At 39.1% G+C, this 27,532-nt stretch overlaps 2 protein-coding genes across 4 annotated transcripts; one reads left to right on the top strand and one right to left on the bottom strand.

The window, feature by feature from the left end:
• Positions 1 to 1,073: 1,073 nt before the first annotated feature.
• LOC141340492 (uncharacterized) lies at positions 1,074 to 8,743 on the bottom strand. 2 transcript variants are annotated; one of them, XM_073845487.1, is made up of 2 exons: positions 8,593 to 8,743; positions 1,074 to 2,753 (listed from the first exon to the last, which is right to left on the bottom strand). In XM_073845487.1, exon 2 carries the CDS (start codon positions 2,593 to 2,595, stop codon positions 1,678 to 1,680), a length of 918 nt encoding a protein of 305 aa, XP_073701588.1. In that variant the 5' UTR covers positions 2,596 to 2,753; positions 8,593 to 8,743; the 3' UTR covers positions 1,074 to 1,677. The 2 variants fall into 2 exon arrangements, 1 of the variants encoding a protein (XP_073701588.1); XR_012356583.1 differs by lacking the exon at positions 1,074 to 2,753 and adding an exon at positions 2,768 to 5,250.
• A 2,775-nt stretch (positions 8,744 to 11,518) lies between these two features.
• On the top strand, positions 11,519 to 26,685 carry LOC141340440 (uncharacterized). 2 transcript variants are annotated; one of them, XM_073845412.1, is made up of 3 exons: positions 11,519 to 12,535; positions 24,842 to 25,270; positions 25,349 to 26,685. In XM_073845412.1, exons 1-3 carry the CDS (start codon positions 11,683 to 11,685, stop codon positions 26,398 to 26,400), a joined length of 2,334 nt encoding a protein of 777 aa, XP_073701513.1. In that variant the 5' UTR covers positions 11,519 to 11,682; the 3' UTR covers positions 26,401 to 26,685. The 2 variants fall into 2 exon arrangements, with proteins under 2 accessions (XP_073701513.1, XP_073701505.1); XM_073845404.1 differs by having other exon boundaries at positions 24,842 to 26,685.
• Positions 26,686 to 27,532: the final 847 nt, after the last annotated feature.

The raw sequence follows: 27,532 nt of genomic DNA, 5'->3' as shown, positions 1-27,532 counted from the left end.
TCCAGTGCTGCTTCTCTGTAGCCCAGGTCAGGCGCTTCTGTCGCTGTTTCTGGTTCAAAAGTGTCTTGACCTGGTGCCTGTACACGGTGGCTCTGGATGTTTCTACTCCAGACTCAGTCCACTGCTTCCGCAGGTCCCCCAAGGTCTGGAATCGGTCCTTCTCCACAATCTTCCTCAGGGTCCGGTCACCTCTTCTCGTTGTGCAGCGTTTTCTGCCACCCTTTTCCTTCCCACAGACTTCCCACTGAGATGCCTTGATACAGCACTCTGGGAACAGCGTATTCGTTCAGAAATTTCTTCCTGTGTCTTACCCTCTTGCTTGAGGGTGTCAATGATGGCCTTCTGGACAGCAGTCAGGTAGGCAGTCTTACCCATGATTGCGGTTTTGAGTAATGAACCAGGCTGGGAGTTTTTAGAAGCCTCAGGAATCTTTTGCAGGTGTTTAGAGTTAATTAGTTGATTCAGATTAGGTTAATAGCTTGTTTAGAGAACCTTTTCATGATATGCTAATTTTTTGAGATAGGAATTTTGGGCTTTCATGAGCTGTATGCCCAAAATCATCGATATTAAAACAATAAAAGGCTTGAACTACTTCAGTTGTGTGTAATGAATCTAAAATATATGAAAGTCTAATGTTTATCAGTACATTACAGAAAATAATGAACTTTATCACAATATGCTAATTTTTTTTAAAAGGACCTGTACTGCCACTGCCTTCACTCCTGCTAGACAGCACAGCTCTGCATTTTCCACTTTGTCCAAAATTGGTCATTTCAGCCGCTGTCCAAGTTCACCTGTCGATTCAGTACCCAGCGCCGCGTCTCCATGGACGGACCAGTCCCGTCACCCCTCCGCACCTCCCCAGCCCCAGGCGATCCCCACCGACAGCCAGGGACAGCACACACTCCGGCTCCATCGGGACGAACGCCATCCAGCATCGGAGTCAGGGTAAATTGCGGAGATGTTATAGACGGGGTGACAGTGCTTAATAAAATATAAAATTGCTCCAATACTTGAACAGGGAAGACAGACATATTGGACGATAGAGACCCAACAGAGACAGAATGCACAGACTTTGATTTTAATATAAGGGGTAACTGGGAAACACAGGTGCACAGAATGACTTACTGGACTAAAGAAAAGGAACAGGACCAAAAAAGGGCACACAGAAACAGAAACAGGTCCATATTCCTGGCATATCATCCCCCTTCTGGAAGGAGCATCCATGCTCTGATGGAACAACAGAAGGAGAAGAACGCATATCCGGGAGGAGGATGACCAACAGAGTCCAAGGTGGAGACGATGGAGGGAGGAGCCTGTCTCTGTAAGTCCTTGTGTCTCCTTCCCTTTCTCAGGGAACAAGGGTTGTAGTTGTAACCCGAAACAGTGATGTTAAAAATGTTAACAATGTCCTTTATTGTGCTTCAACCAAAAAACTGCACTTCCTGTGAGATCTCTTTTCAATTCATGATATACAAATGTGAAGTTCTTACATTGTAGACAGAGCAAATCCATTGTCCATAATCCATATTATTCCTTGCTCTTTTATGCATTACAGTGTCAACTAGCTATATTGTGTTGGACTGAGCTTAAAGTGTACTATGGACAAAACATAATGCTTTAAAATGTGAATTAGAATGTTCCATTATATACATTTTGTTTGAAACTCTTTCTACACTAAGGGGATCTGTTGGGCTTCTCTCTATTATGAATCTTCATGTGCCTGTCAAGGCTTCCTTTTAGACTAAAACAGTTTCCACACTGAGAGCATGTGTAAGGCTTCTCTCCAGTGTGAATTCTCATGTGTGTGTTAAGGTTTTCTTTACGAGCTAAACTCTTTCCACACTGTTTGCATGTGTAAGGCTTCTCTCCAGTGTGGACTCTCATGTGTCTGTTAAGGCTTTCTTTTTGATTAAAACTCTTTCCACACTGTTGACATGTAGAAGGGTTCTCCATTGTGTGGATTTTCTGGTGGATTTTAAGGTTTCCACCTTCAGCAAAACTCTTTCCACACTGTTTGCATCTGTAAGGCTTCTCTCCAGTGTGAACTTTCATGTGTCTGTTAAGGTGTCCTTTTAGAGTGAAACTCTTTCCACACTGTTTGCAGGTGTAAGGCTTCTCTCCAGTGTGAATTCTCATGTGTCTGTTAAGGTCTCCTTTATGAGCGAAACAGTTTCCACACTGTTGACATGTAGAAGGGTTCTCCATTGTGTGGATTTTCTGGTGGATTTTAAGGTTTCCACCTTCAGCAAAACTCTTTCCACACTGTTTGCATCTGTAAGGCTTCTCTCCAGTGTGAACTTTCATGTGTCTGTTAAGGTGTCCTTTTAGAGTGAAACTCTTTCCACACTGTTTGCAGGTGTAAGGCTTCTCTCCAGTGTGAATTCTCATGTGTCTGTTAAGGTCTCCTTTATGAGCGAAACAGTTTCCACACTGTTGGCAGGTAAAAGGGTTCTCCATGGTGTGTATTTTCTGGTGGATTTTAAGGTTTCGACTTTTTCCACACTGTTTGCATGTGTATGGCTTCTCTTCAGTGTGAATTCTTCCTTTTTGAGTGAAACTGTTTTCACACTGAACGCAAGAAAAATAACTCATAGTTCCTGTAGTTTGAGCTCTTTTTTGTTTAGAAGTTTTTTCAGACTCTAAAGAACAAAAAGATTTTTCTCCAGATACGAAATCATGAAGACTCTCAAACTGATATTTCTCTTCAGTTTCATTCAGATCTTCTCTCTCCTCTTTCAGCTCTGTTAGGTCTAAGGTGGAAAAACAAAGAAATAAAAGTTAACCCCAGTTTAATGGCACAAAACAATTAATATCAAAGCATGTAGATATGTAATGCATGTATGTTAGATCCTATACCAGGGTGTCCAAACCTGATCCTGCTCAGCCGGTATCCTACAGAGTTTAGGCTGGCCGTTATACAATTTATAAAAAAAAAAAAAAATCTAGAAAATCTAATGACAGAGTTTAGGATCTATATATATCTATAATCTATATATAGACTAACCTCAATGTTTCTGTACCATTTTTATCTCCTAGGGAATAAAATTTAGAAACAAATTTAGAAAAAAAAGAAAAGGGGATAAACTCCCCACTCAACCGTCAGATGAAAAATTCATCACACAATTCTTTCTGAGGTTTTATTAAGGGGGAAATTATGTTAGCGAATTCGCATCATGGGAGAGGCTTCTGCCACTCGTCAGTGGGAAAGTAGTTGTAAAATAGGTGAATGAGCTCAAATTGCCAGCTTTAGCTTGCTTGTAGTCTCAATATGTATATATGTGTAGGTCAAATTGAGTAAAGAGCGTTTTTTAAAATTCACCAGATTGTCCGACCTCCTCACTCACTTTCTACCAAGCAAAATCCTTTTTATTCCCGTTACCATAAAAGTACAAAGATGCATCGTATAGCTCCGAGTACAGCAACCGTGATTTTGTCCTCCATTGTTGTTTTGGATTTCTGCCTCCGTCACTACTAGAGCAAGCTCCTGATTGGTTAACGCAGCGCGAATTTTCGCCAAAGTTCAGATTTTTCAACTCGCGCGAATGGCGCGGCAATCGCTTGAAACACTAAATGCGCATCGCTTCATTTGCGCGTTTCACGCCGCAGGATGACTATTCGTGTCTTTGTATTGACTTAACGTGTAAATCACTCGCACTTGCCACTTCATTTGCGTCCGGTGAACGCACCATTAATGATCAGGACTATTGTGTAACAGTCGGTGTTATGTTGGAATTTACCTATTTATTGGTGGTCTTTTGCAAACACCACATTTATTTAAGGAGGAGGAAACGATGGTGTTTGAGACTCATGGTGTGTCATGTCTATCTACCGAACTGTTATTATTTAACTATGCCCAGGTAAACACAGTTTTCCATTCTATGGCACCTTTAACACAATAAACACATACAGTGTTGTGGAAAAGTGTTGGCCCCCTTCCTGTTTTATTTATTTTTATTTTTATTTTGCATTTGTCACACTTTGTTTCAGATCATCAAACAAATTTAAATTTTAATCAAAGATAACACAAGTAAACACAACATACAGTTTCTGAATGAAGTTTTTTATTATGAAGGGAAATCCAAACCCACATGGCCCTGTGTGAAAAAGTGTTTGCCCCCCAAACTTCCTGAATTTCTTTGGATCTCAAAGAAATTTTGAGATCCTTTTGGTCTACTTCACTCAGGCAGGACCTATTTATGATTTCTTGATTGCAAACAGGTGTGGCAGTAATCAGGCCTGGGTGTGGCTAGAGAAACTGAACTCAGGTGTGATAAAACACAGTTAAGTTTTAACACTTTTACACAGGGACATGTGGGATTGCGTTTTGTTTTCCCTTCATTAAAATAAATCTTTATTTAAAAACTGCATCTTGTGTTATCTTTGATTAATATCTAAATTTGTTTGATGATCTGAAATATTAAAGGGGGCAACACTTTTTCACACCACTGTAAAACAGACAAGAGTCCAACACAATCATAAAAAACTTAACTCTCATAATGTGTTAAAAGCCAACGAGTAAAGATGAGTTTTAAAGGAACACTCCACTTTTTTTTGGAAATAGACTTTTGGAAGATGGCCTGGTGTCAAGAAGGGCAGCAAAGAAGCCACTTCTTTCAAAAAAAAAACAAAAAAACAAAAAAACATCAGGGACAGATTGATCTTCTGCCAAAAGTATGGCGAATTGACTGCTAAGGACTGGGGCAAAGTCATATTCTCAGATGAAGCCTCTTTCCGATTGTTTGGAGCATCTGGAAAAAGACTTGTCCGGAGAAGAAAAGGTGAGCGCTACCATCAGTCCTGTGTCATGCCAACAGTAAAGTATCCTGAGACCATTCATGTGTGGGGTTGCTTCTCATCCAAGAGAGTGGGCTCACTCACAATTTTGCCCAAAAACACAGCCATGAATAAAGAATGGTACCAAAACACCCTCCAACAGCAACTTCTTCCAACAATCCAACAACAGTTTGGTGCATTTTCCAGCACGATGGAGCACCGTGCCACAAGGCAAAAGTCATAACTTAGTGGCTCGGGGGCCAAAATGTTGATATTTTGGGTCCATGGCCTGGAAACTCCCCAGATCTTAATCCCATTGAGAACTTGTGGTCAATCCTCAAGAGGCCGGTGGACAAACAAAAACCCACTAATTCTGACAAACTCCAAGAAGTGATTATGAAAGAATGGGTTGCTATCAGTCAGGATTTGGCCCAGAAGTTGATTGAGAGCATGCCCAGTCGAATTGCAGAGGTCCTGAAAAAGAAGGGTCAACACTTCAAATACTGACTCTTTGCATAAATGTCATGTAATTGTCGATAAAAGCCTTTGAAACGTATGAAGTGCTTGTATTTATATATCAGTACATCACAGAAACAACAGAAAAAAAGATCTAAAAGCAGTTGATCAGCAAACTTTGTGAAAACTAATATTTGTGTCCTTGGCCACGACTGTACATGTCACAGTTAATGTCCAACAACACATATTTTAGCTAAATGTATGTTTTCCTCAGAATAACTGAGCTACTATTATATTGCGCTCTGCCTGTAGTGTGCATCAGCACTTGTTTACTCTTGTAAACCTCGTCCACTCCTGACAACAAAACTCATTTTGTAGGACTTTCTAACATTTACATATTCTTATGATGAATATACACTGAGGAAAACAACATCTCAAATGTATTTGCCATGGTGGATCTGATCTATAATTGACAAATAAGGACTGCTTTAAGAATAAGCGTGCACATCAAATCATCTTGACTCACTGAACCTGGGTCAAATGATTTAGATTGTATGAATTGAAATGGTCATTTATGGTACTACTTTAACCCCAATAGATTTATTAGATTATTTCAGATCACATTGTGGACTTTAATCCAAGCTTTTCTGAGCGTCTTTTTTGAAACAGCTTGACATTAAGACTTGATATGCGCTTGTCCTTTAGAGACAGCTAAATCAATCATCCATTTGTAGAAAAAAGTTATAAGTAAGAAAAAAATTTATTAAATTAATTTGTTGTTCAAGTAATTTATTTACAAGCAATACTCTCATTACAATTTCATCAGCTGTAACATAAATAAACATATCTGTGGTATTTATCACATTAAATTGATGGATGTAATTTAAATTAAAGTTGTTTTTTTATAAAAAAATAAGTATGATTTGAAAAAAAAAAGTATATTTGGGAATATACACATAAAATCATAATTTTAGCTTTAAGAAAATGTTTATTTATTTTATTTTTAGAATACAATAATAGTAGTAGTTCAAACCAATGAGAATTAAGCCGTCTCCATAAAGTCATTCCCCAATCTATCTTTTAGGTCTGGTCCACACTAATACTTTTTCATTTGAAAACACTTTTTTCTCTCTCTCTCTCTCTCTCTCTCTCTCTCTCTCTCTGTTTTGGCCTTCCATCCACACTGAGACAGCATTTTTATCAAGGAAAACTAACGCCATTAAATTGTTTACTCCATTTTTCCTGTTTTTATACTAAAAGTAGCATTTTGCTTGTGAAAAGTACTTTATTTTACTTAAAGTCGGGATAGAATTAAATGAATGCCAAAGCTCAGCATTTTGTTTGCGTACCCCCTCCATCAGGTTGAAGGAGAAACAGGTGATGCTACAGCTGCCCTTACACAAGCTGGTCCAGGAGGTGGCTACTAGGTGGAACTCTAGCCACGACATGCTCGAGCGCTACCTTGAGCAGCAGGCTGCTGTTTTCTCGGCATTAACAGACAGGAGTGTTAAGAAGAACATTAAAGACATCGTCACTCTGTCTGATGATGATGTGAAAATAGCTAAGGACATGGTCCAGGTTCTTAAACCTTTGAAAACTGTGACAACCCTCATGAGCACTGAGCAGATTCCAACTATTTCAATGATCTTGCCAATTAAAAAATATAAAAACTTTACTAAATAAAGTGCTGTGTTAACCAGTTAGGCCGATTTATTTAAAGTCAGTATTTAAATATAGTCAGATAATAATAGTTCTTAACTTTATTAAATTAGCTTCATTCATCCTGGATTTCATATTGTATCTAACATTATGCTGCAATTATATTATGGATTTGGTCTTACAGGCCCAAACTTCCAGGGATGAGACAGAGGAGCAATCAGAGATAGCCTCCAGCAGCAGTGACTGTCCTCCTCCAGCCAAAAGAGCACCAATGGCTGAACTGTTTGGAGACATCTTTCCAATTGAACAGGCATCATCATCCAAGTCTTTGTCTGAAGTGGTGGATGAGGAGGTGCAGCATTACAGAGCCTCTCAGTGGACTCAAATCCACTTGTGTGGTGGAAGGACAACCAGAACCAGTTTCCCCATTTAGCCAAATGTGTCACATCTGCCACATCAGCCACATCTGTCCCCAGTGAGAGTATTTTCTACTGCAGGTGACATTGTCACAGCACAGAGAGCAAGCCTCTCACCAGACAATGTTGACATGATGGTGTTTCTGAAGAAGAATTTTCAACTCCCTTAAATCAAACGAGTTTGGTTTTCTTAAGAGAAATGAGTTGTTTATTTGTTTAATGTTTACTTGATTTGTGGTTTGCAGCACATGCAGTAAGCCTCAGTTACCTCAGTGTGAAACAGTAGCCATTTAATTTACTTTGTAAATGTAAGAGAACTTGATTGAAGAAGAATTTTCAACATGCTCGAATCATCTCCACAATGGAGTTTAGTTCTGTTTGTATTTCAACAGTATTTTGTTACAAAGAAAACAGAAGTTTTATAGCTTTGGCTATTTATTTATTTGACATATGGCTATTTATATTGTTAATAATTTGCATAGTTAATCTTGTTCTTTGGTGTTCAGTTTATAAATATTTTTCAAATGTTATTTAATAAAAAATATTGTTTTAAAAATCGTTTTTTTCTCCCACCCCCCACGAAAAAAAAAATCGTGATACGAACCGAAACGTGGTTTTGGTGTATCATTACAGCCCTAATATATATATTTCGGCAAATGAAATGATCTTACTAGAGGAAATTGCATGAAAAAGTATAATCCGTTCCATTTGTATAGTTTTAGTGAGCTTTTATGAGGTTTTATGAGGCAAATTTAACACTTTCTTACGTTCAAGTGTGGATGAGAAACTTTTGGAAAATACTTGAAAACGTTAGTGTGGATGGAGAACATTTTTAAAACAAAAACAACTTTTCATTTGTATCCGGATTAAGTTAGATGCAGCTTTAGTGTCCACTGTCTGTTTTATTTGCTTACCAAATACTTTAAATGAACAAATGTAGTCAGCATGCAGTAGCCAACTGTGATTACTTACATATCAAGGTTTGTGCAAATGACTTAAACATAAATAATTTTCTTAGATACTTTTGAATACGTAGCCTAAGTGCTAGAAATCAATGCTTTTAATATTAGAAGCATATATTGGGTTTAATGTTACAGAAAAATAGTTTTTTTAGGCTTATTCCATATTATTGTTACAACTTAAATGCATGATGTTATAATAAGAAATGCAGTGAAAGCAGGATATTGAAGGCAGCGTTAATATTTGTCATGTGATCTCAACAAAGTAACATTTCTACACTTGTGACATTTCTGTAGTGCATTCATCTTTGAGAATAAAAACCAACCTGTTTGTTCCTCAGTATCTTCATGTTTGACTCTGAATGTTTCTTCAATCTACATGTCCTCACTCTCCTCTTTAATAAACACCATCTTTATAAAAGTGTGTCACATGGATCTCAGTTGATTCTCCAGGAGTTTTTCTGTGTGTTTGTACACTCTGTCCTGTTTAAGATGAGAATAATTAATAGAAAGAAAAATCAATGCAAACACAATCTCTGGATGCGTCTCAATCAGCTCCTAGTTCACTAGTCAGTGTACTGGTAATACAGTCAGAGTTAATAGACTTATATATAACATTTACAAAATATATACAAATTACACAGATTGTTCAAACTTACATAGGTTATTTTTATTTTTATTTGGTATTCAATTATTTGTACATCATATCTAATATATTACACTTTCATGAAATCATTCTTGGTTGTGATTCACTCGTTTGTGTTTGTTGTTGTCGTTTGTAGTCCGCGTGCCGCTGAATCGAAACACTGAATCATTTCACAAATGATTTGGTTCAAATGATTCGGATTCTCAGATTCTCTCATCTCTTCTTATCATCACACGAGTGATTCATGATATAGAGAGAGAGAAATGAGACGCACATTCTCTGTTACTAAAAGGCTAACGTCTTAAGTTACACTAAAGCATTACAACGTTATATTTAATAAGGATGATTTATTTTACATAGCTTGTAAAAACGCTTTAATTGATGCAACAATATCCATTGGTTTAAAAACTTTAAAAGCACAAACCTTTCTTCAGGCGACTGACAACAGATGAGGAGCGCGGCACATCTTTATGACGTCATATCACCGGAGCAAAATAAAAGTCCCATTGGTTCACTGCTCTCTAGAATCACAAATAAATCATAGAAATGTTGTATATAGAATAGAATTTCTTACTCATGTGATGATGCTTTTCTAAAGTTAATAACATTGTAAATCTATTAATAATATTCTTTATTAATGTTCATTTATAAGACTATGCTTTCTGTTTATATACCTTGCCATTAAATTCACATTAAACTAGTCAATGCTGCTGTGTAACGTTTACAAAGGTTGTGTGATGGCAAATTTAAAAGGAATATAGTCCATTGATTATGACCTTTTCAGTTTCGTTAATTGGCAAAAACATATTCAGCTGTTACTCCATATCTTCTTTTGTTAACATTGAAAAGTTTGGCTAATAAATACAAGACACAATAAACAGTTTATTAGAAACTTTAACTAGAAGTCCATCCATCAGGAAAAAAAAATCAAATATTTCATGTTGTATTAGTGTTATGATTTTAGTGAAGTTAGACGTTTTGAAAACAAAATACCTTTAATACACCTGCAGGAAAATGAAGATCAGGAGACTCTTGTTTGAGCTGGTCCTGTGTGTCGCTGCGGTCATCCAGACTAACTAAAACACTTAGGCCCGGTTTCGCAGACAAGGCTTAAGCCTAGTCCTAGACTAAAATGTAAGTCTGAGGTGTTTCAACTGAAATAAAATTGCACTGATTGATTGTAAAATATATCAGTGCCTTTGTTTTGTCTCAAGATGCACACCAGTAATGTTTTTTTCTAAGCATGTTTATAAAAATTACTTAAATGTCCTAATTGAACTATGGTCTAATCCTGGCTTAGTCTAAGCCCTGTCTGGGAAACCGGGCCTCAATCACTGGAGTTTAATTCAGATTTCAGGAGGCCGTTGTTACAGATGAAGACAAAGCTCTCAGATCACAAGCTTAAACACAGTATTCAAGGGATGTGATCAGTTCGTTTTAAATGAATATATTTCTCTTTAGGAGTGTGTGAATATGAATGTGAAATGATGGTAAGTGTCATCTTTTGTCTTTATTGGCTGTTGATGTTTCTGCCTCATTTCTTTAATTGGTGTCTTTGTTTCTGATCAATATCTGAGTTAAATATGAATGCAGAGGCTGAAGGTGAGTCTTTCCCTGATCTCTGTCATAATGAGTCTATAGTTCTGCTGATTGGATTAGAGTGACTGTAAATCTGGACAAATTCCTGTAACTGCTTACATCCTTTGCATATTTTATCTTCTAATGAAGATCCTGAAATCTGTATAAAACTCCAGTGATTGAGTGCTTTAGTCAGTCTGGATGACTGCAGCGTCACACAGTAACATCTCAATCAAGAGTCTCCTGATCTTCTCTTCTGAGTTTACTACAGGTCTAATCTGGATGTTGCAGGTATTTTGGTGTTTTAGTTTCAAAACTTGTAACTTCACTAAAATCATAACACTGATAGTAGGCTACACAATTATACTTTTAAATGAATGCACTTCTAGAGATTGAGTTTCTAGTAAAGCAGGTATTGTATCTTGTATTTATAAACTGAACTGTTCGCTGTTAAAAGGGAAGATGAGGAGTAACAGTTAAAAATGTTGATATGGTTTTTGCCAATTAAAGATGCAGAAAAGGTCATAATCAAGTTTAATAAAGGAATGGCAGAGAGGATGGGAAAATGAAATCAAGATTAGACACATTTCTCTGTTCAATCTAAAGTTAGAAACAAATGTTTTTGTACTTGTCCATCCCATAGGGACTCAGTTAAACTGTAGACTGAGGTTGGGGCATTGTGGGTTAAATACTTTCTTGTATATTGTAGGAAAGCATAGTATTCTCTTTTTTTCTCCTTTAATATTCACAAAGACTGTTGATGCTGATTAAATACCATTATGCGAGTCTTAATTTGAAGTCATTTTCATTTATTTGTGCAGATCGGCTTTAAAAAAAACAGAAATAGCGCACCTTGTAGACACACATTAAGTCATTCCCCGTAATATTTACCCTCCTTTCGGCGCTTCTCACTCCAGTCCAGCGGGTGGCACTAACACACACACTTCTGTTTGACAAACACCATTAAACCTCAGAAGAAGAAGATTAGTTTCACTGCTCTCTGTTGTTTTGTTGTGATTCGGTTTTAGTTCAGTCTGTGAGAAATGTAGTTTCTGTAATCAGAAAAATACCGTTTTTGAATCAGGTCAGTAAATATCTGTAATATTCTAGTCTTCACAGCTGTGACTAGGTTTGGAAGCAAGCAGGAATATCTGGAGAAGTATGAGCTGAACTGAGATCTGCTGCTGTGAAGATGTTTGTTAAAGTGGAGAGTGAGGAGAACACGAGTGAACTAGAAACCTGGAGAATAAAACAGGAACCAGAACATTTGAGAATAAAACTGGAGGAACCAGAACCTTTGAGAATAAAACAAGAGGAACCAGAACCTTTGAGAATAAAACATGAGGAACCAGAACCTTTGGGAATAAAACATGAGGAACCAGAACCTTTGAGAATAAAACAAGAGGAACCAGAACCTTTGAGAATAAAACAAGAGGAACCAGAACCTTTGGGAATAAAACATGAGGAACCAGAACCTTTCAGAATAAAACAAGAGGAACCAGAACCTTTGAGAATAAACCTGGAGGAACCAGAACCTTTGGGAATAAAACATGAGGAACCAGAACATTTGAGAATAAAACAAGAGGAACCAGAACCTTTGAGAATAAACCTGGAGGAACCAGAACCTTTGAGAATAAAACAAGAGGAACCAGAACCTTTGAGAATAAAACAAGAGGAACCAGAACCTTTGAGAATAAACCTGGAGGAACCAGAACCTTTGAGAATAAACCTGGAGGAACCAGAACCTTTGAGAATAAAACTGGAGGAACCAGAACCTTTGAGAATAAAACAAGAGGAACCAGAACCTTTGAGAATAAAACAAGAGGAACCAGAACCTTTGGGAATAAAACAAGAGGAACCAGAACCTTTGAGAATAAAACAAGAGGAACCAGAACCTTTGGGAATAAAACAAGAGGAACCAGAACCTTTGGGAATAAAACAAGAGGAACCAGAACCTTTGGGAATAAAACAAGAGGAACCAGAACCTTTGAGAATAAAACAAGAGGAACCAGAACTTTTGAGAATAAAACATGAGGAACAAGAAGGTTGGTTTTTAATCTTCATTTCATCTTTAATGATTGTTTGTGGTACATCAGGCTTTCAAAGCTTTAATAATACTGACGCAATTAAAATGGAATATATCATATTACATATATATACATAGCCTATATATATATATATATATTTATTTATTTTAGATTATATTACATTTTATTTGGATGGTCCCCCTAGTCTATTGACTAGGAGCAACTTTGCAACTACATGTCAACTAACACTCTTTAGATTATTAGTAAATTTAGATTAAGGTGAGGCTAGGTAGTAGATTCACATACTTGCAAAGTTACATATCAGTTTGTCTTTTGGTGAACCTTCAAAATACAGTGTTTGAATATATTTAGCATAATACTAATAATAATTACTGCTAGCTGACATGCAGTTGCAGAGTTAGTTCTCAAAAACTGTCTAAGACTGAGACTTATAAAACGTCATAACCGTGACGTGAGATAATCATAGTCTTAAAAGCTATAACCACAAATAAGTAAATATTATAATACATTAAAACAGTTCTTATTTATACTCTTGAGATGATACAACATACTATAAGTTTTTTTTATAATGCATTATGCATCCAATATAATGCACTAAGAACACTAAGAATGCACGTGTTTCAAAGAAAGTGTTACTCAATTCTTTTATGAACAGATCAAACAAGGCTGATGCAGGAACAGTAGTGTTAACTATAGTCATAGTGGTGCGGCAGAAATAGTCCAACATTAGTTCGTACAACATTTTAGGAGAGAAATTCAAGCACTTTTCAATGACTTTTAAGTATTTCATACAACTATTTACAGTACTTTATATCTCTAAAATCCAGTTTAAATTATATTTTTAATGGGACCAAACACAATATATATCAAAATAATGTTTTTGTGATAATTTTTTTTAATGTAAAATAACCAGTAGATGGCAGCAGAGGCGCACTTATTGATTCATTAGTCATTAATTTTGACTACCTTTATATTTTGAAATGATAAAATAACAATTTTAAAACAACACTTCATCAAAAAACTTTTTTGTGTGTATTGTAAGAAAAGTCTCAAGACGCCAAACTTTTCTTCACTTTGCGACTGAATCGCACATCAATTATAATCACTTAAGTTGTTGGTCAGTTGATAATGGTACATATAGTAAGAGTAGAATATATACATTTTCTATATGAAAATTAGATTTTCATGTCACTAATGTTAATGAAAGTAATTTTTGCATGTCTCCTAACTCAAGTTCAGTGCTTCGTTGTCAAATGTGTCTTACCAAGCAATAGACGTAATATTTTTCAGTAACTGCTCTTCTAAATTCAAAACAGTAGTAATTTTATGATTGACTTTTTATGCACTTTTAAGCATCCTATGATGATGCTAAAAAGTGCATTATTTTGTGTATTTGTTGTGATGCAATGTGTTTATGCAGTTTGAGGTTTAAAAAACATGTTATTTTCCACATACTGAACATTATTGTTGCTCTTCTCTGCCCTCCCTTTTTGAAACGCTTTGATTTTTACAAAACACGTTGTTGATGGAAACCGAGGTGTTCTCTGATTGGCCAGCTATCTGTGCTTTGTGATTGGCCGAATAACTTAAGTGTGTGTTGTGATACCATTTCTTGGCGCATGGTAGTCTTGCGTAGCCAGACCTTCAGACTGATGGCTGAAGGTCTGGAATTCATGGCAGCTTTGATGAGTAGCGTCTCGCTGCAGCCTGCGGTGGACATCCAACAACGCCTACATCCAAGTGTGACGCCAGAGTCCATGTTCAAACACGTCACACATCCAACATATTAAATAGTATTAACACATATTAAAATAGTGATAACATGATTAGCAATGTTCACATTTGTGGACATATCTTTAGAGAATTAGATGAAAATGAAAATATGCTAAGTGTTACTTTTACAATAACAAAACTTAATTGTCCGTCTAATCTGATCTTGTCTAAGCTATGTCAAAATCGATTATAATAAACGTGAATTTATGTCATTACACAAACAAATAGGGTAAGGTTTAAATGTTTTATTACCAATTACCATTTTCCTAACTTTAATCAACCAAAGCAAGCGTTTTACCGGCTGTTCGAATGTAATTAGTTGTAATTTGTATTATTTAATGCAAACTGTTTTGTTTACATCCCCGATACAACATACTTCCGCCATTCTTGCACATGCAACATCGGGATTCTTTTTTTTTTAAATTATTTTATTAAAGAATAATTGGACATTACAAAAATAGGAAAAAAAAATAGAAATCCAGATACACAAAATACAAGCTTAATCTGTATACAGTAATACAATATGTAATAAGAGGGGAAAAAATAAACTAATACCATAGAGAGAAAAAAAAACATAAATAAAAAGTAAATAAATAAACAAAAACTAAATTAAAACCTAGAAACAACTAAACAATAGTTCAAATTTTCTTCCTTTTCCCTTACATATACAAAAGTTATATTGTGGGAGCATAACCAGAAAAAAAGTTCTCTGTGAAATGTAACAACAAATGTATTCATTTGTTTTAAAGACTTTTTAAAAACTTCTATTTCTGATAAAAAATAAATTACATTTTGGTATGCATTTAGCAAATTTCTGTTTATGATTATAATATTTGCCTTGCAAAATGACACAAGTCTTCCTCATGTGTGTTTTCAGAAAATGCAGGTATTATCAATGTCCATGAATTTAGAAAGAGCTACTTTACATTGATAAATTTCGTTAAGTATTTTGAGATGCACCGCTTTAAGGCTACCGATGGGGAGGGGAGTCACACGATGACGCATTGACATGGGCGTGGTGTCTGACGTCACACATGGATGTGGGCGGGGTTGGATGTCCACCGCAGGCTGCAGCGAGCCCTACTTGGCTTTGATTGGCCAAGGCCCGCCCGCCCATAAGGCCGTTTGACAGACATGTCAAACAACCAATCACAGTTCGTTTCGTTCAGCGTCACGTTTCGGTGCGTGGAAATGCCCCCACAACAACAGACGGGCATGCAACAGTCAGTCACTGAAATAATCAGCATTGAAAGTTAAATAAGTAGAGGGAGAACAAGCAGTAAGTCAGTAATTTGTTTGTGAGCATCATAAATGTGTATAACAACAATGGCATCTGCATAAGCACATTTTAGCAAAACACAGAGTAAATCAGTCTGCGCTTTGTTTCCCAGCGGACCGAAAAATAAACGCAACACTCGCGTCTCTTGGACATCCGATCTAATTCAACGAATCAGATGACGACTTCGACATTCCTGAAGTGTTTCCAGTACTGAATTCTTTAAATATGAAAATGTACTTAGAGGCCGTCAGTCATAAGCACAGACTGTTAATGCAACATTGTGATTGGCCCACTTTATAGCCTTAACCCTTTGTGAACATCTGGCATTGTGAGGTGCTCTCCCAGGTTCAGGAAACAGTCCTCCGTAAAATGCGCATTACACACTCGAATATTTGCATTGTATGTATTTGAAAGGCCAAACAAAGAATGTATAGTTTTGCAATGAAACGGACTGCGTCTCCACAACATGGCGCTGCAAAACTAGTACAGCCGGTAAAGTTACGCCTTTTTTCTTTTCATATTCATATTTATATGGGTGGTGTTACGCACATTTACTCACCCGGTGATGTGGACAAGTGGGGGTGTGTTTGAACGAGCCATTTAAGGGAGTTGTGGCTAAGTCTTAAAGGTCCCATATTGTACACATTTCTGGTGGTTTATTTAAGTTGTTGATGTCCTTAAGAATATATATTCAGGAGCCTTTCTTCTGATTGGCCTGTTGTTTTTTGAGTGACACACAGCCAGGCCAACCTTAAGTAACTACGGTCATGTATGCTGTAGCCTAGCCCAGAGCTTGCTGTGGCTTGGTGATACTCAACAGGATATTTCAGAATGATCATTAATGTTTCCCCCTTTCACAGTGAGCGCTGATTCCGGAAAATTACGGGTATGAGTGCTGTGTGAACAAAAGCCAGAACCAAATGCCATAAAGGCAGTGTTGTACTGATGATGCACGTTACCCTGCGAAAAAATATGTGCAAACTGGAATGAAGCAGCATTTAGCTCCTCACTATCTGCACCAAAGCATAGATTGTTCGTCAGGTTAGTTTAAGTGTAGTGAAATGTACGCGTCATATTACATCTCACATCCAAATGTCACATGTTTTTATGGGTTGTGTGTAGAGCACGCATAGATTCCGGAAAACAACTGTGAATGAACCAAATTAAACAATTCCGGAACAAATCATGGAACACATTAGAGGGCTGCATTGGGATTAGGACCCAACGCAAATCTCGCCGGAGCGGGTGGTTTGAACTTTGCTGCGTGCGGGAATGGGCGGCTAAAAAAAAAACACTGCGTGATCGGACAAAAAGCAAAGCACAGACCGATTCGCAGATTGGAAAGACGATACATCCGTTGCTTCAGTGCCAAAGCCGGTGGATAATGAAATGGCTGAATATCTCAGCTCCCGGCTCTCTGATAACCCAGACCCAGGCAGCGTGCTTTAGAGTCCTGCATTTGAGCCCGAGCCCGTCGGGGGCCCGACTTTTTTTTTGCCCCTAGGGCCGGGCTTCGGGCCAATTTTCACGTCATAACTTGCTCGCATATCGGGCTTCGGGCCTGCTTCAGAAAAAAAAAAAAAAAAGTTTAATGAGATTTAATGCGTGCGGTCCCCGGAAGCGCCAGTGATGCCTAACTCGCGCATAGCAGAGTATGAGTGGAGCGCGGAGTGGAGCGGTGTGATTTTGAATCTTTAAAAGTCGGAGCCTCATGGTTTTCACACTCTCCAAGAGCGCTCCACCACCGCTCCATCATGCACAATTCATGCCAATGGTCCGTAATATAACTGCACATTAAGCAGGAAATCATATGTTAAACATGTTTAGCTAGCGTGTTAGAGATGGATTACTCAAATCAGAAATAATGTGATGTGTAGGTGAAATAACTGACGAAAACGTATTATTTTCATTACAAACTTTGCACTGGATAAAGCAGCAATACTCTTTTAATGCTGACAATTATTAGCTGTGGTCAGAACAAATATTGCACACTAGTGTTTGAAACTCTCCTGTTATTTTATTTTATTATATTTTATGAACAGGACTGTTACATTTCAAACATACTGAATTATATACAAAACATACTGACGCGGAGCGGTGTTTCTGATATCAGTGAGCGAGGAGTGGAGCTGGAGCGGAGCGATTATTAAATGCAAGGAGCGCTGGGGGAAATTGTTGCTGCTCCACTCCGCTCACATACTCTGCGCTGCACAGAGATTTCCAGCCACGTGGTAAAGTTGTGTTTTTGAAGTTTTCTATATTATTATTTATTCTTTATATTAGTGTTGTCACGATACTGGAATTTCTAACTTCGATACGATACCTTGAAAAAATATTGATATTCGATACTATTTTCGATACCACAGAGAAAAAAACTGCCACAATATTAAGGAGGTAAATTTATTTTTTAATTTAAAGATAAATATAGTCTAGAACATGACAATGATGTATGCATTTGTACACTGCTACAGCCCTGTTCAGCTTCTTAGCTTCATTTGAGTTAGAGCTTCATACTTTATTCGCTGTTCAAATACAACTGGTAGTGTAGGTCGTAAACTTTTTTTTTTCTTTTTAACCCACACTTTTAAAATTAACTAAACTATCTTAATAATCTTAGAGTTTAAGTTAATGGTAAAAGATATTTGTTAGTTAACATGAATAAACAATGAAAAATAATTTCAAAACATTTATTAATCTTAGTTAACAGTTAATTTAAAGGTCGTATAAGCGATTTCTAGCCTGAAACATAAAGTGTCAAATTTAGCTGACCTTTCATCACGATCCGCTCGCTGCCTGCCCCATAAATTGTCTGTGAAAAAAACGCGTCTCTCTGGTCAGCCTAGGGTCCGAGATACGCCAAAAAAACAATCACCAAACACCAAAACCCTGACGCTGATTGGTTGGAACACTATTTGTTTATGTGTGGAAAGGTTGGTAGTGCCGATTGTTTTTTTGGCATATCTCGGACCCTAGGCTGACCAGAGAGACGCGGTTTTTTCACAGACAATTTATGGGGCAGGCAGCGAGCGGATCGTGAAGAAAGTTCAGCTGAAATTGACACTTTATGTTTTAGGCTAGAAATCGCTGATACAACCTTTAAACTATAATTTACTAATACATTAATTAAAATCCAAAGTTATATCTGTTAATATTTTTTATTGGACCAGAGCTTACACATCTGTTGTATTTTTATTACCTACCATTATCAAAGATTCAAATATTCTGTAACAAATGCATTGCTCATCGTTCATAAATGCTGGTTAATAGATTAACATTATTTGATGAACAGATTTTAATGCCGGATTCATCAACGGATTAATCAACGATCAACGCAAGCAAACATGCGTGCATCACACACGAAAACAATGTTAAGTTGCTCACTGGATCGACATTAAGACAAATCGCAGAATTTAAGTAATGATTTTTTTATTTTAAATAAGCGCAGTTAATTTACATTTGACCGCAGTTAAAGTATTTACTCGTCTAAGATTCCTCAATCTGATTATATTAACGAACTACGGTAAGAAACGGGACAACACTCAAATTAGCAACAATAATAGGCAATATTATTTAATGATTCAGTAATTTTAAAATGAGAACAGTTCTTCTTTATAAAAAATCCGGGTGTCTGTCTTTCAGGTGCTTTGCGAAATTAGTGGTGTTAGCGCCTTTTGTTAGCACTGCTCTGTAGCAACTATTACATATTGGCTTGCTTGTGTACTTCGACTTTCCATGTTCATTTGTTTCATATCCGAAATATTTCCAGAAAGCACTCCTGCTGTGTTCTTTATCAAACAAAGCCGGACGCGGGGTGAGACGAGACAGGCACTGCAGTCACGTGTGGTGTTTGTCAACTCACCTTTGTGGAGAAGTGAAAGTGACAGCTCGGCTAGTATCGATACTTCGGGAAATTAGTATTGGTATCGTTCAGATATTTCAGTATCGATATTTATCGATATTTTTGACAACACTACTTTATATATTTGTTCATTATTCGTTTACTTTACCACTGCGACTTTGTATGTTCCGGTTTTGTGCAGCACAGCTGCCTGCCCTGTTCAAAATGCCTTTGTTCTGAGATGGTGATAATAAACTTTAAATGTATAAACTTTTATTGATGTTTGTTTTATATCTGTGGATTGCATTGTAGACTAGTCAAGTGTTGATTTGATATATAGGTTAAATTGAGTAAACTCACTGTGGACCACATACCGCCTGGATATCGATGTCACAAAACTAAAACTTACATTTAAAAAACAAACAATCAAAAAACTCCAAACATTTCTCTAAATTGTTCTGATAAAAAAAAACGAAACGAAAAAACATAAACTTTCTATTAAATACAAATCTGGTCTATTTTAATCGCTGTAACAGTATAAGCTGTTTGGCGGAAATAAAGATGGGCTTCGGGTCGGACTCGGGCCAAAAATTTTGATAAGCTGTCGGACAAAGGCCGGGCTACAGCCTGTGCGTCTCGGGCCAGGGCTTAGATTTAAGGCCCGTGCAGGGCTCTAGCGTGCTTCCATGGTGGAAGTTCAACAAAGAGCGCTATCAAAGCTGGCACGTTTCATCTTTAGTATTCCCGCATCCAGTGCGCCTTCAGAGCGGGCCTTTAGTGTCTGTCGGCGCAAATTGGAAGAGAGACGCACGGGATTGGGACCGCAATCAATCAGCAACATTCTCTTCCTCCACAGCAATTTCATGAGTTCGCACTTACATATAATAAACAGCGTAAAAGTTAAAGCAACACTAAGTAACTTTTCCCTCAACACTCAACGCTACAGGTTGGAAGGGGAATTGTCCATTACCGCTGTCGTAAATAATTTAGCCTACCGTCATTTCACATGCACGTTATTTGTTTGAAGGCTATCCAGGACCGGCTTTTTGACAAGGTAGAGTATGTTGTATGACTTTATGAAAGTATGAAAACCTTTTGTGAAGCCTGCCCTAAAGCAGGTCGCATTTGTAGTCTTATTTGAACTAAAAAACCGCGACCCGACAACCCAAACTTACATAGTGCTGTTATGGCCGATAGAGGGTCGCAAAGCGAATACGAAAGTCCCATTTCACCATTATGAGTTGATGAGCATAAGGGGAATAAGCGGGGGGCTCCAGCGGGGGCGGCGCAGCTGTGGCAGTGGGGGAAAGCACACAGAGGGGATGGTTGAAGTGGGCTAGAGATCAAGTGGACGGGAGTGGGCTGGCGTTAAAATGGGTTGACTGACTAGGGTTTGGTGGGTTTCCTTGATGAAGGAGCTTTCTGCTCGGATGTAGCTCTTGAAAGCTTCTGATGACCAGCGGCTAAGTGCTTAGATCTGCTGTAGGGAGAAGCCTTTTTGAGCGGCTGTGGCTGCTGCGCCTATACGGAAAGAATGGCTGGAAAAGTTTTCGGCTGGGGTACCAGAGAGAAGCAAGACAGACTTAAGGTGCTTTTGGAACCAGAAGTGTGTGGTGGGGCGGTTGAAGTCGTCTGTAAAGAGAGGGTCGGAAGGGAGTTTGGATTGAGATTTCCTGAGCTGGAGGAAGGCTAGGAGGGTTTGAAATGGTTGGAGGGGTGATTTAAGGTTTAAAATATAGATGAAGTGGCCTTTCTTTGTTTGGATGGGTGGGTTGAAGCCAGATGTAATGGCGAGCTCAGAGCATCTGAGGAAACCAAAGAAAGCCAGGATAAACATGGCGTCTAATGTGCGGGCAGTGAGGATGGAATGGTAACCTTTACGGAGGGTGGAGATGCAGTTGTTCAAAATTTTTAAGGTGATAGGTTGTCTGGGGTCTAGGCGGTTGGGCTGGGTTTTTTTTGGATACCTTTGATGAGAAGGGAGGTCTGCGAATTGGTTATATGGGATGAAGGTGAGCCATATAACAGTTTGTGGAAAAACTGGATTCCGCTTAGGTATCCTTTAATGGAGCTGGCTTGGAGGTTTTTATTGGAGTTGAGATGAGAAATAAATAAGCAGGGAAAAATCAGGCAAAGGCAAACTATAGGCAGAGGAGAAAATGTGGGTAGGATTGGAGAGTCCTAGGGGAGACAGTTTGGAGAATGGAATTGATGGAGGCTTCGAGGACGGGTCTCAGAGGGTGGTTTACGGGAATATCAGTTCTGAATAAGGAGGAACTGGGGACGGGTCCGCCTCTGGTGCCAGCGATCTGAATTTCTGCCAGAATCTGGGTTCTGATGGAGTTGGGTTCCAGGGGAGGTTCCTGCGCTAGAGCATTTGGAGATGCTGGAAGGGGCGTGGCTGAGGCTAATGAGAAGGAAAAGCGGGTCTGAGGAGGAGGAAAGGTGGCTACCGGGACTGTAAGTGGAGGTAAGTCTGCGCTGCGGCCGTCTCCTGGGACGGAAAAAAGAGGAGAAAAGAGAGGGAGAATGGCGGGCATTCGGAGTCTGCGAGATTAGAGGTGGGCTTGCGCTAGGGACGGCTCCTGGGGCGGAGAAAAATAAAGAAGAGAAGAGAGGGGGTATGGGGGGCACCGGTGCTTGTGCCATGAGCAGGGGAATGCTCATGCTATGATTGGATGGCGGTGCTGCGGGCCATGGGAGGGGAATGGAGTTAAGAGAATGGTGGGGCAAAAGCTGCGGACGGGAATTAGCCGCCGGTGTGGGCGAGCTCGTGCTACCGCGGCGGCTTGTAGAGGCGATGGCCTGTTCTCCGCCGGTATGAGCAGCAAGCTTCCGCTTGGAAGATCGAGAAGGAGGGCATTGGCTGGCGACTGCGGCGTTCGGGGCGTGGCCCAAGCTCTGTGATGGCTTTTTGCTGCGTCCTGGCGTAGAGTAGGGAGCCCTGTGGGCGGTCTGAGTGAGGCCCTGGAGGGAGGGGTGGACTTTGATTTCTCCTTCGGTTGGAGAGATGCGTAGAGGCCGAGGAGATCCGCTTTGGAGGAACGGCGTGGGAGGATGACGCCGGAGCTCGCAAGCGTCTTGCGTAGCCCAGCTATGGTCCATTTTCCCTTGGCTATGGCCGAGGAGAGGGCTGTAGCGTAAGAGGACGCTGGGGAAGATGCCTGACGCCTGGAAGGGTGGTGGAGATGGCGTGATCTGGCGCCTTGGAGTGTAAGCAGCGGCTACGCGAGAGGGCCTGCGGCCCCGCGATGCAGCCACGGGCTTGGTTGTTGGATCCTGCGGACCGCTGGTGGTACGAGCGGCGACCAAATAATTGCAAAACTGCTGTTTTCATGTAGTTTATCATTGTATTTTTTTGCAAAGCAGTCTATTTTTATGTGCCGTGTGATGGTACAACATTTTTAATAAAAAATGAAATTATATTCAAATGTAATGTGTGTTTTGTCTTTCTGTGTTCTCATAGGCTAGCTACTTTCAGACATGCTTTCTGCACATTTACACCAGGACCATTCAAGCCTATGGAATACTTCAATAGCCAAAATCTAAGTACTTGAAGTCTAAAGAAATGCACGGTAGCCCAGGCTACTCTTCATCTTCCCTAACAGTGTGTCAGAATACCTGCAGGCTAGAGGGCTGCATTGGGATTGGGACCCAACGCAAATCTCGCGGGAGCGGGCGGTTTGAACTTTGCTGCGGGCGGGAATGGGCGGCTAAAAAAAAGCACTGCGGGATCGGGATGCTCAGCGCGCTTTGCGTTAGTGAGGAGAAAAGTCTTGCACTTACTTCGTTTTCAGGATACGGAGGTATTCCAATAAGGTAAAGTGCAACTCCATTCATTGGACAGCTTAACTTGTTTTGCAGGGGGATTTCGAGAGGGGGTTTCGGGAAAACCTGTCCAGTTTTCTTCCGTCCACTCGCCTTTTTCCCGTTGTTTGGGCTGCCCCGCAGTGCCCTCCCTCTTCCCTCGCCCGATGCAAATCCGTTCTGTACTTCTAACGGCCTGTCTACGGCACAACGCGCTGGATTAGTCTGTGTGTTGTAATCTATGGTTGTAATGAGTGGCGCGGCGCTCCCTCCTCTGGCTGCATACGGCGATTACGTGAAAAAAAAGTACTTGAAGTCGGTAGCCTAAGCGTTTTAGATGTCCCCGGTAGCCCTACCAGTGTGTCAGAATACATGCAAGCCAGGGAAAGAAACAAACATGAATCTCTTTAATAACAGCAATACAAATACGTTTTTTTCCCTGCGGGACGGGAGAAGAGGCAAAATCAATGCATTTCTATTATCGTGCGGGAATAAATTCACAGAGTTTTGCGGGTGCGGGCGGGAGTGGACATACATATTGCGGGAGCGGGCGGGAGTGTAACACACACGTTGCGGGAGCGGGCGGTAATGGTCATAAATTCGGCGGGCGGGAGCGGGATGAAGAAAACAGTCCCGCGCAGGGCTCTACTGCAGGCCAAGGAAAGAAACAAACATGAATCTCTTGAATAATACAAATACTTTTTTTTCCCTGTGGGACGGGAGAAGACACAAAATCAATGCATCTCTTATCGTGCGGGAATAAATTCAAAGAGTTTTGCGGGTGCAGGCGGGAGTGGAAATACATATTGCGAGAGTGTAACACACACGTTGCGGGAGCGGGCGGTAATGGTCAGAAATTCGGAGCGCAGGATTCTAGAACACATTATCCGTGTATTTTCCGGAATGGCTGTGTGAAAGAGGCTGAAGTTGACGTAACACTGGTCTCTTATATTTACGTTGTTCGAAAGCCTGTGCAATGATGTAGTTTTGACATCTATCGACTGAACAGGGTTTTCATACTTGTTTTTGTGTTGATGCTGCTTAGCAATGAAATGGACGCAATGTTGTCGGGGTTTGACAAAAGGAGGGTGGGACGGTGGTTGGTATTCGGGGTGGTGACTAAAGGTGGTGACTGAGTAGATCAGACGTCACATTTTTACAGAAGTCACTGCGTCTTGTGAAAAGGAACAGCTACTTTAAGCAGGCTGTGTGCAGTTTACTGTGGATTGACTGTTTTGAAACTTATATGGTAGTTACATAGCCCCTAGACCTCAGTTATCATGAAAAAAGCCAGAAAATTTAGATTTTGACAATATGGGACCTTCAACTTTTATAATATATATCTCTTTGGTTTTGAGACTTTAGGCTTTGCAGCTTCACAAATCTTATCTAATGCACAAACAGCTTGTAACACTCCAAAGGAAACCGCGTCATATGCCCCTTTAAATTATCTTTGTTATTGATATCCCACACACCATTTCTACCAAATCTGCTTCTGGCGCCACCATCTGTAGGACTTATTGGCACTACTCTCAAATGTTAGTTTTTCATGTTTTTCAGCTTATAACAAGTTACTGAAAATGAACCCTTCTTACTTGTATTTCAGAGTTGATTAAAGAAAAAGAGGAGAATGAAGAATCAAGTCAAGTTGAGGAGAAAAATCATTTTAAAACTGGAGAAAGACCTTTGAGTTGCTCTCAAGCCAAACAGAAAGATTTAAAGAAAAGAAGAGCAGAGAAATGTTCCACCTGCACTCAGTGTGGAAAAAGTTTCACAAGAAAAACAGATCTTGAGCGCCACATGAAAATTCATACTGAAGAAAAACCATTTACTTGTGATCAATGTGGGAAGAGTTTTTCACGCTCATCAAGCCTTAAGGAGCACATGAACATCCACACTAGAGAGAAGCACACATGTGATCAATGTGGTAAAGTGTATTTAGCTGCTCCAGGTCTGAGAAATCACTTGAAAGTTCATACAAAGGTGAAGCCACATTCATGCCATTTGTGTGGTAAGAATTTTTGGCATCTACAGAGCTTGCAAGTATATGAGAATATAAATACTGGTGTGAGAGAATCCATGTGTTCCAAGTGTGTAAAGATTTCTACTTCAGTAACTTATTTAAAACTGCATAAGTTGATCCACACTGGAGAGAAATCCTATGAGTGTTCACACTGCAACAAGAGATTTAGTCGGTCAGGGGACCTGAAAATACACAAGAGGATCCACACTGGAGAGAAACCTTATGAGTGTTCACACTGCAACAAGAGATTTAGTCGGTCAGTAGGTTTGAAAACACATGAGAGGACTCACACTGGAGAGAAACCTTATGAGTGTTTACACTGCAACAAGAGATTCCGTCGGTCAGGGGACCTGAAAATACACGAGAGGATCCACACTGGAGAGAAACCTTATGAGTGTTCACACTGCAACAAGAGATTTAGTCGGTCAGTACGTTTGAAAACACATGAGAGGACTCACACTGGAGAGAAACCTTATGAGTGTTCACACTGCAACAAGAGATTTAGTCAGTCAGTTCTTTTGAAAACACATGAGAGGATCCACACTGGAGAGAAACCTTATGAGTGTTCACACTGCAACAAGAGATTTAGTCAGTCAGTACATTTGAAAACACATGAGAGGATCCACACTGGAGAGAAACCTTATGAGTGTTCACACTGCAACAAGAGATTTAGTCGGTCAGTACATTTGAAAACACATGAGAGGATCCACACTGGAGAGAAACCTTATGAGTGTTCACACTGCAACAAGAGATTTAGTCAGTCAGTTCTTTTGAAAACACATGAGAGGATCCACACTGGAGAGAAACCTTATGAGTGTTCACACTGCAACAAGAGATTTAGTCAGTCAGTACATTTGAAAACACATGAGAGGATCCACACTGGAGAGAAACCTTATGAGTGTTCACACTGCAACAAGAGATTTAGTCGGTCAGTACATTTGAAAACACATGAGAGGATCCACACTGGAGAGAAACCTTATAAGTGTTCACACTGCAACAAGAGATTTTATCAATCATCATGTCTAAAAATACATGAGAGGATCCACACTGAAGAGAAACCTTATGAGTGTTCACACTGCAACAAGAGATTTAGTCAGTCATCAGATCTGAAAATACATGAGAGGATTCACCCTGGAAAATAACCATATCATTGCACTGCACATGAGATGCATTTTATTCAATTATCTGCTATACACAGTCATGCAGAATATCTCTGGCAGATTTACACATACTGGTCTGGCATGTACTGTATATGTATACTCATCACTACTGGTAAATTAGAAGGAGAGAGATTAGTCTCATTAGTTTTCACTTTTACTTTAAGTAGTTAATGATCATTTTGCTTTGAGTCATTATTAAATGTTACTTTTTTATTAATACATTATCTTTACTTTTTATATTTTATTAACAACATTTGTGGTCAACTGATGTATTTCCATAAGAAAAATAATTTTAGCTTTAATAGTTGAAAGCCAACTAAATAAAGCTTTTAAATGGAATTGAATTAAAAGTCTTTATTGTCTTTGTATTTTTCATCATAAAGTGAAATTAGGAGCATTGCTTCTGACTAGTGTTAGAAAACATGTACTACAGACAGTTGTAATATTGAACATTGAAATATATATATATATATATATATATATATATATATATATATATATATACATAGGCCTATTTAGGGGGCAGGGGGAGGTACAAAATCTGGGGAGTGTATTTGAGGGGGGGGGGGGTGGGGGGACGTTTGAATTCCAGCTGGATATAGGCATGGCATTCTGGCTAATGCCACAGGGGCCGGACAATTTTCTTTAATGTGGGCTGGTCAGATTTTTATTACTAATATTGTCACCCTTGGTAAATATAAGCAAAAGTGGATGTGAAAATAAATCTGCATAATTTATCCTTTTGATCTTTCATTAAAAAAATTCACAAAATTCTAACCTGTCATTGAAGTAATCAATAGAACCAAAGGATGAAATCTCACTTGGAAATAAATATTTTCTCTAGTTCACATTGGCCACTATTATTGGCACCCAATTATAGCAACGTCATTTTCCTAAGATACAGTTCTGAGTTTTCTCTAACAATGTCTAATGAGTTTGGAGAACACCTGACAAGAGATCAGATGCCATTTCTTTAAACAGAATCTATAGATTCTCCAGAATTTCTCTCTTCCCAGCTTCATGTTGGTGGTGCTTCTCTTCAGTTTTTATACAAGGTTCTGGGGCCGGATTCACGAAACATTCTTAAGAAGAAATTTCTTCTTAACTGCCATTT

Source organism: Garra rufa, chromosome 1 (genome assembly GCF_049309525.1).
Source record: "Garra rufa chromosome 1, GarRuf1.0, whole genome shotgun sequence".
Taxonomy (NCBI): Eukaryota; Metazoa; Chordata; class Actinopteri; order Cypriniformes; family Cyprinidae; genus Garra; species Garra rufa.
The sequence above is the reverse complement of the archived record's forward strand: the minus strand, read 5'-3'. Positions and strand labels throughout refer to the sequence as shown.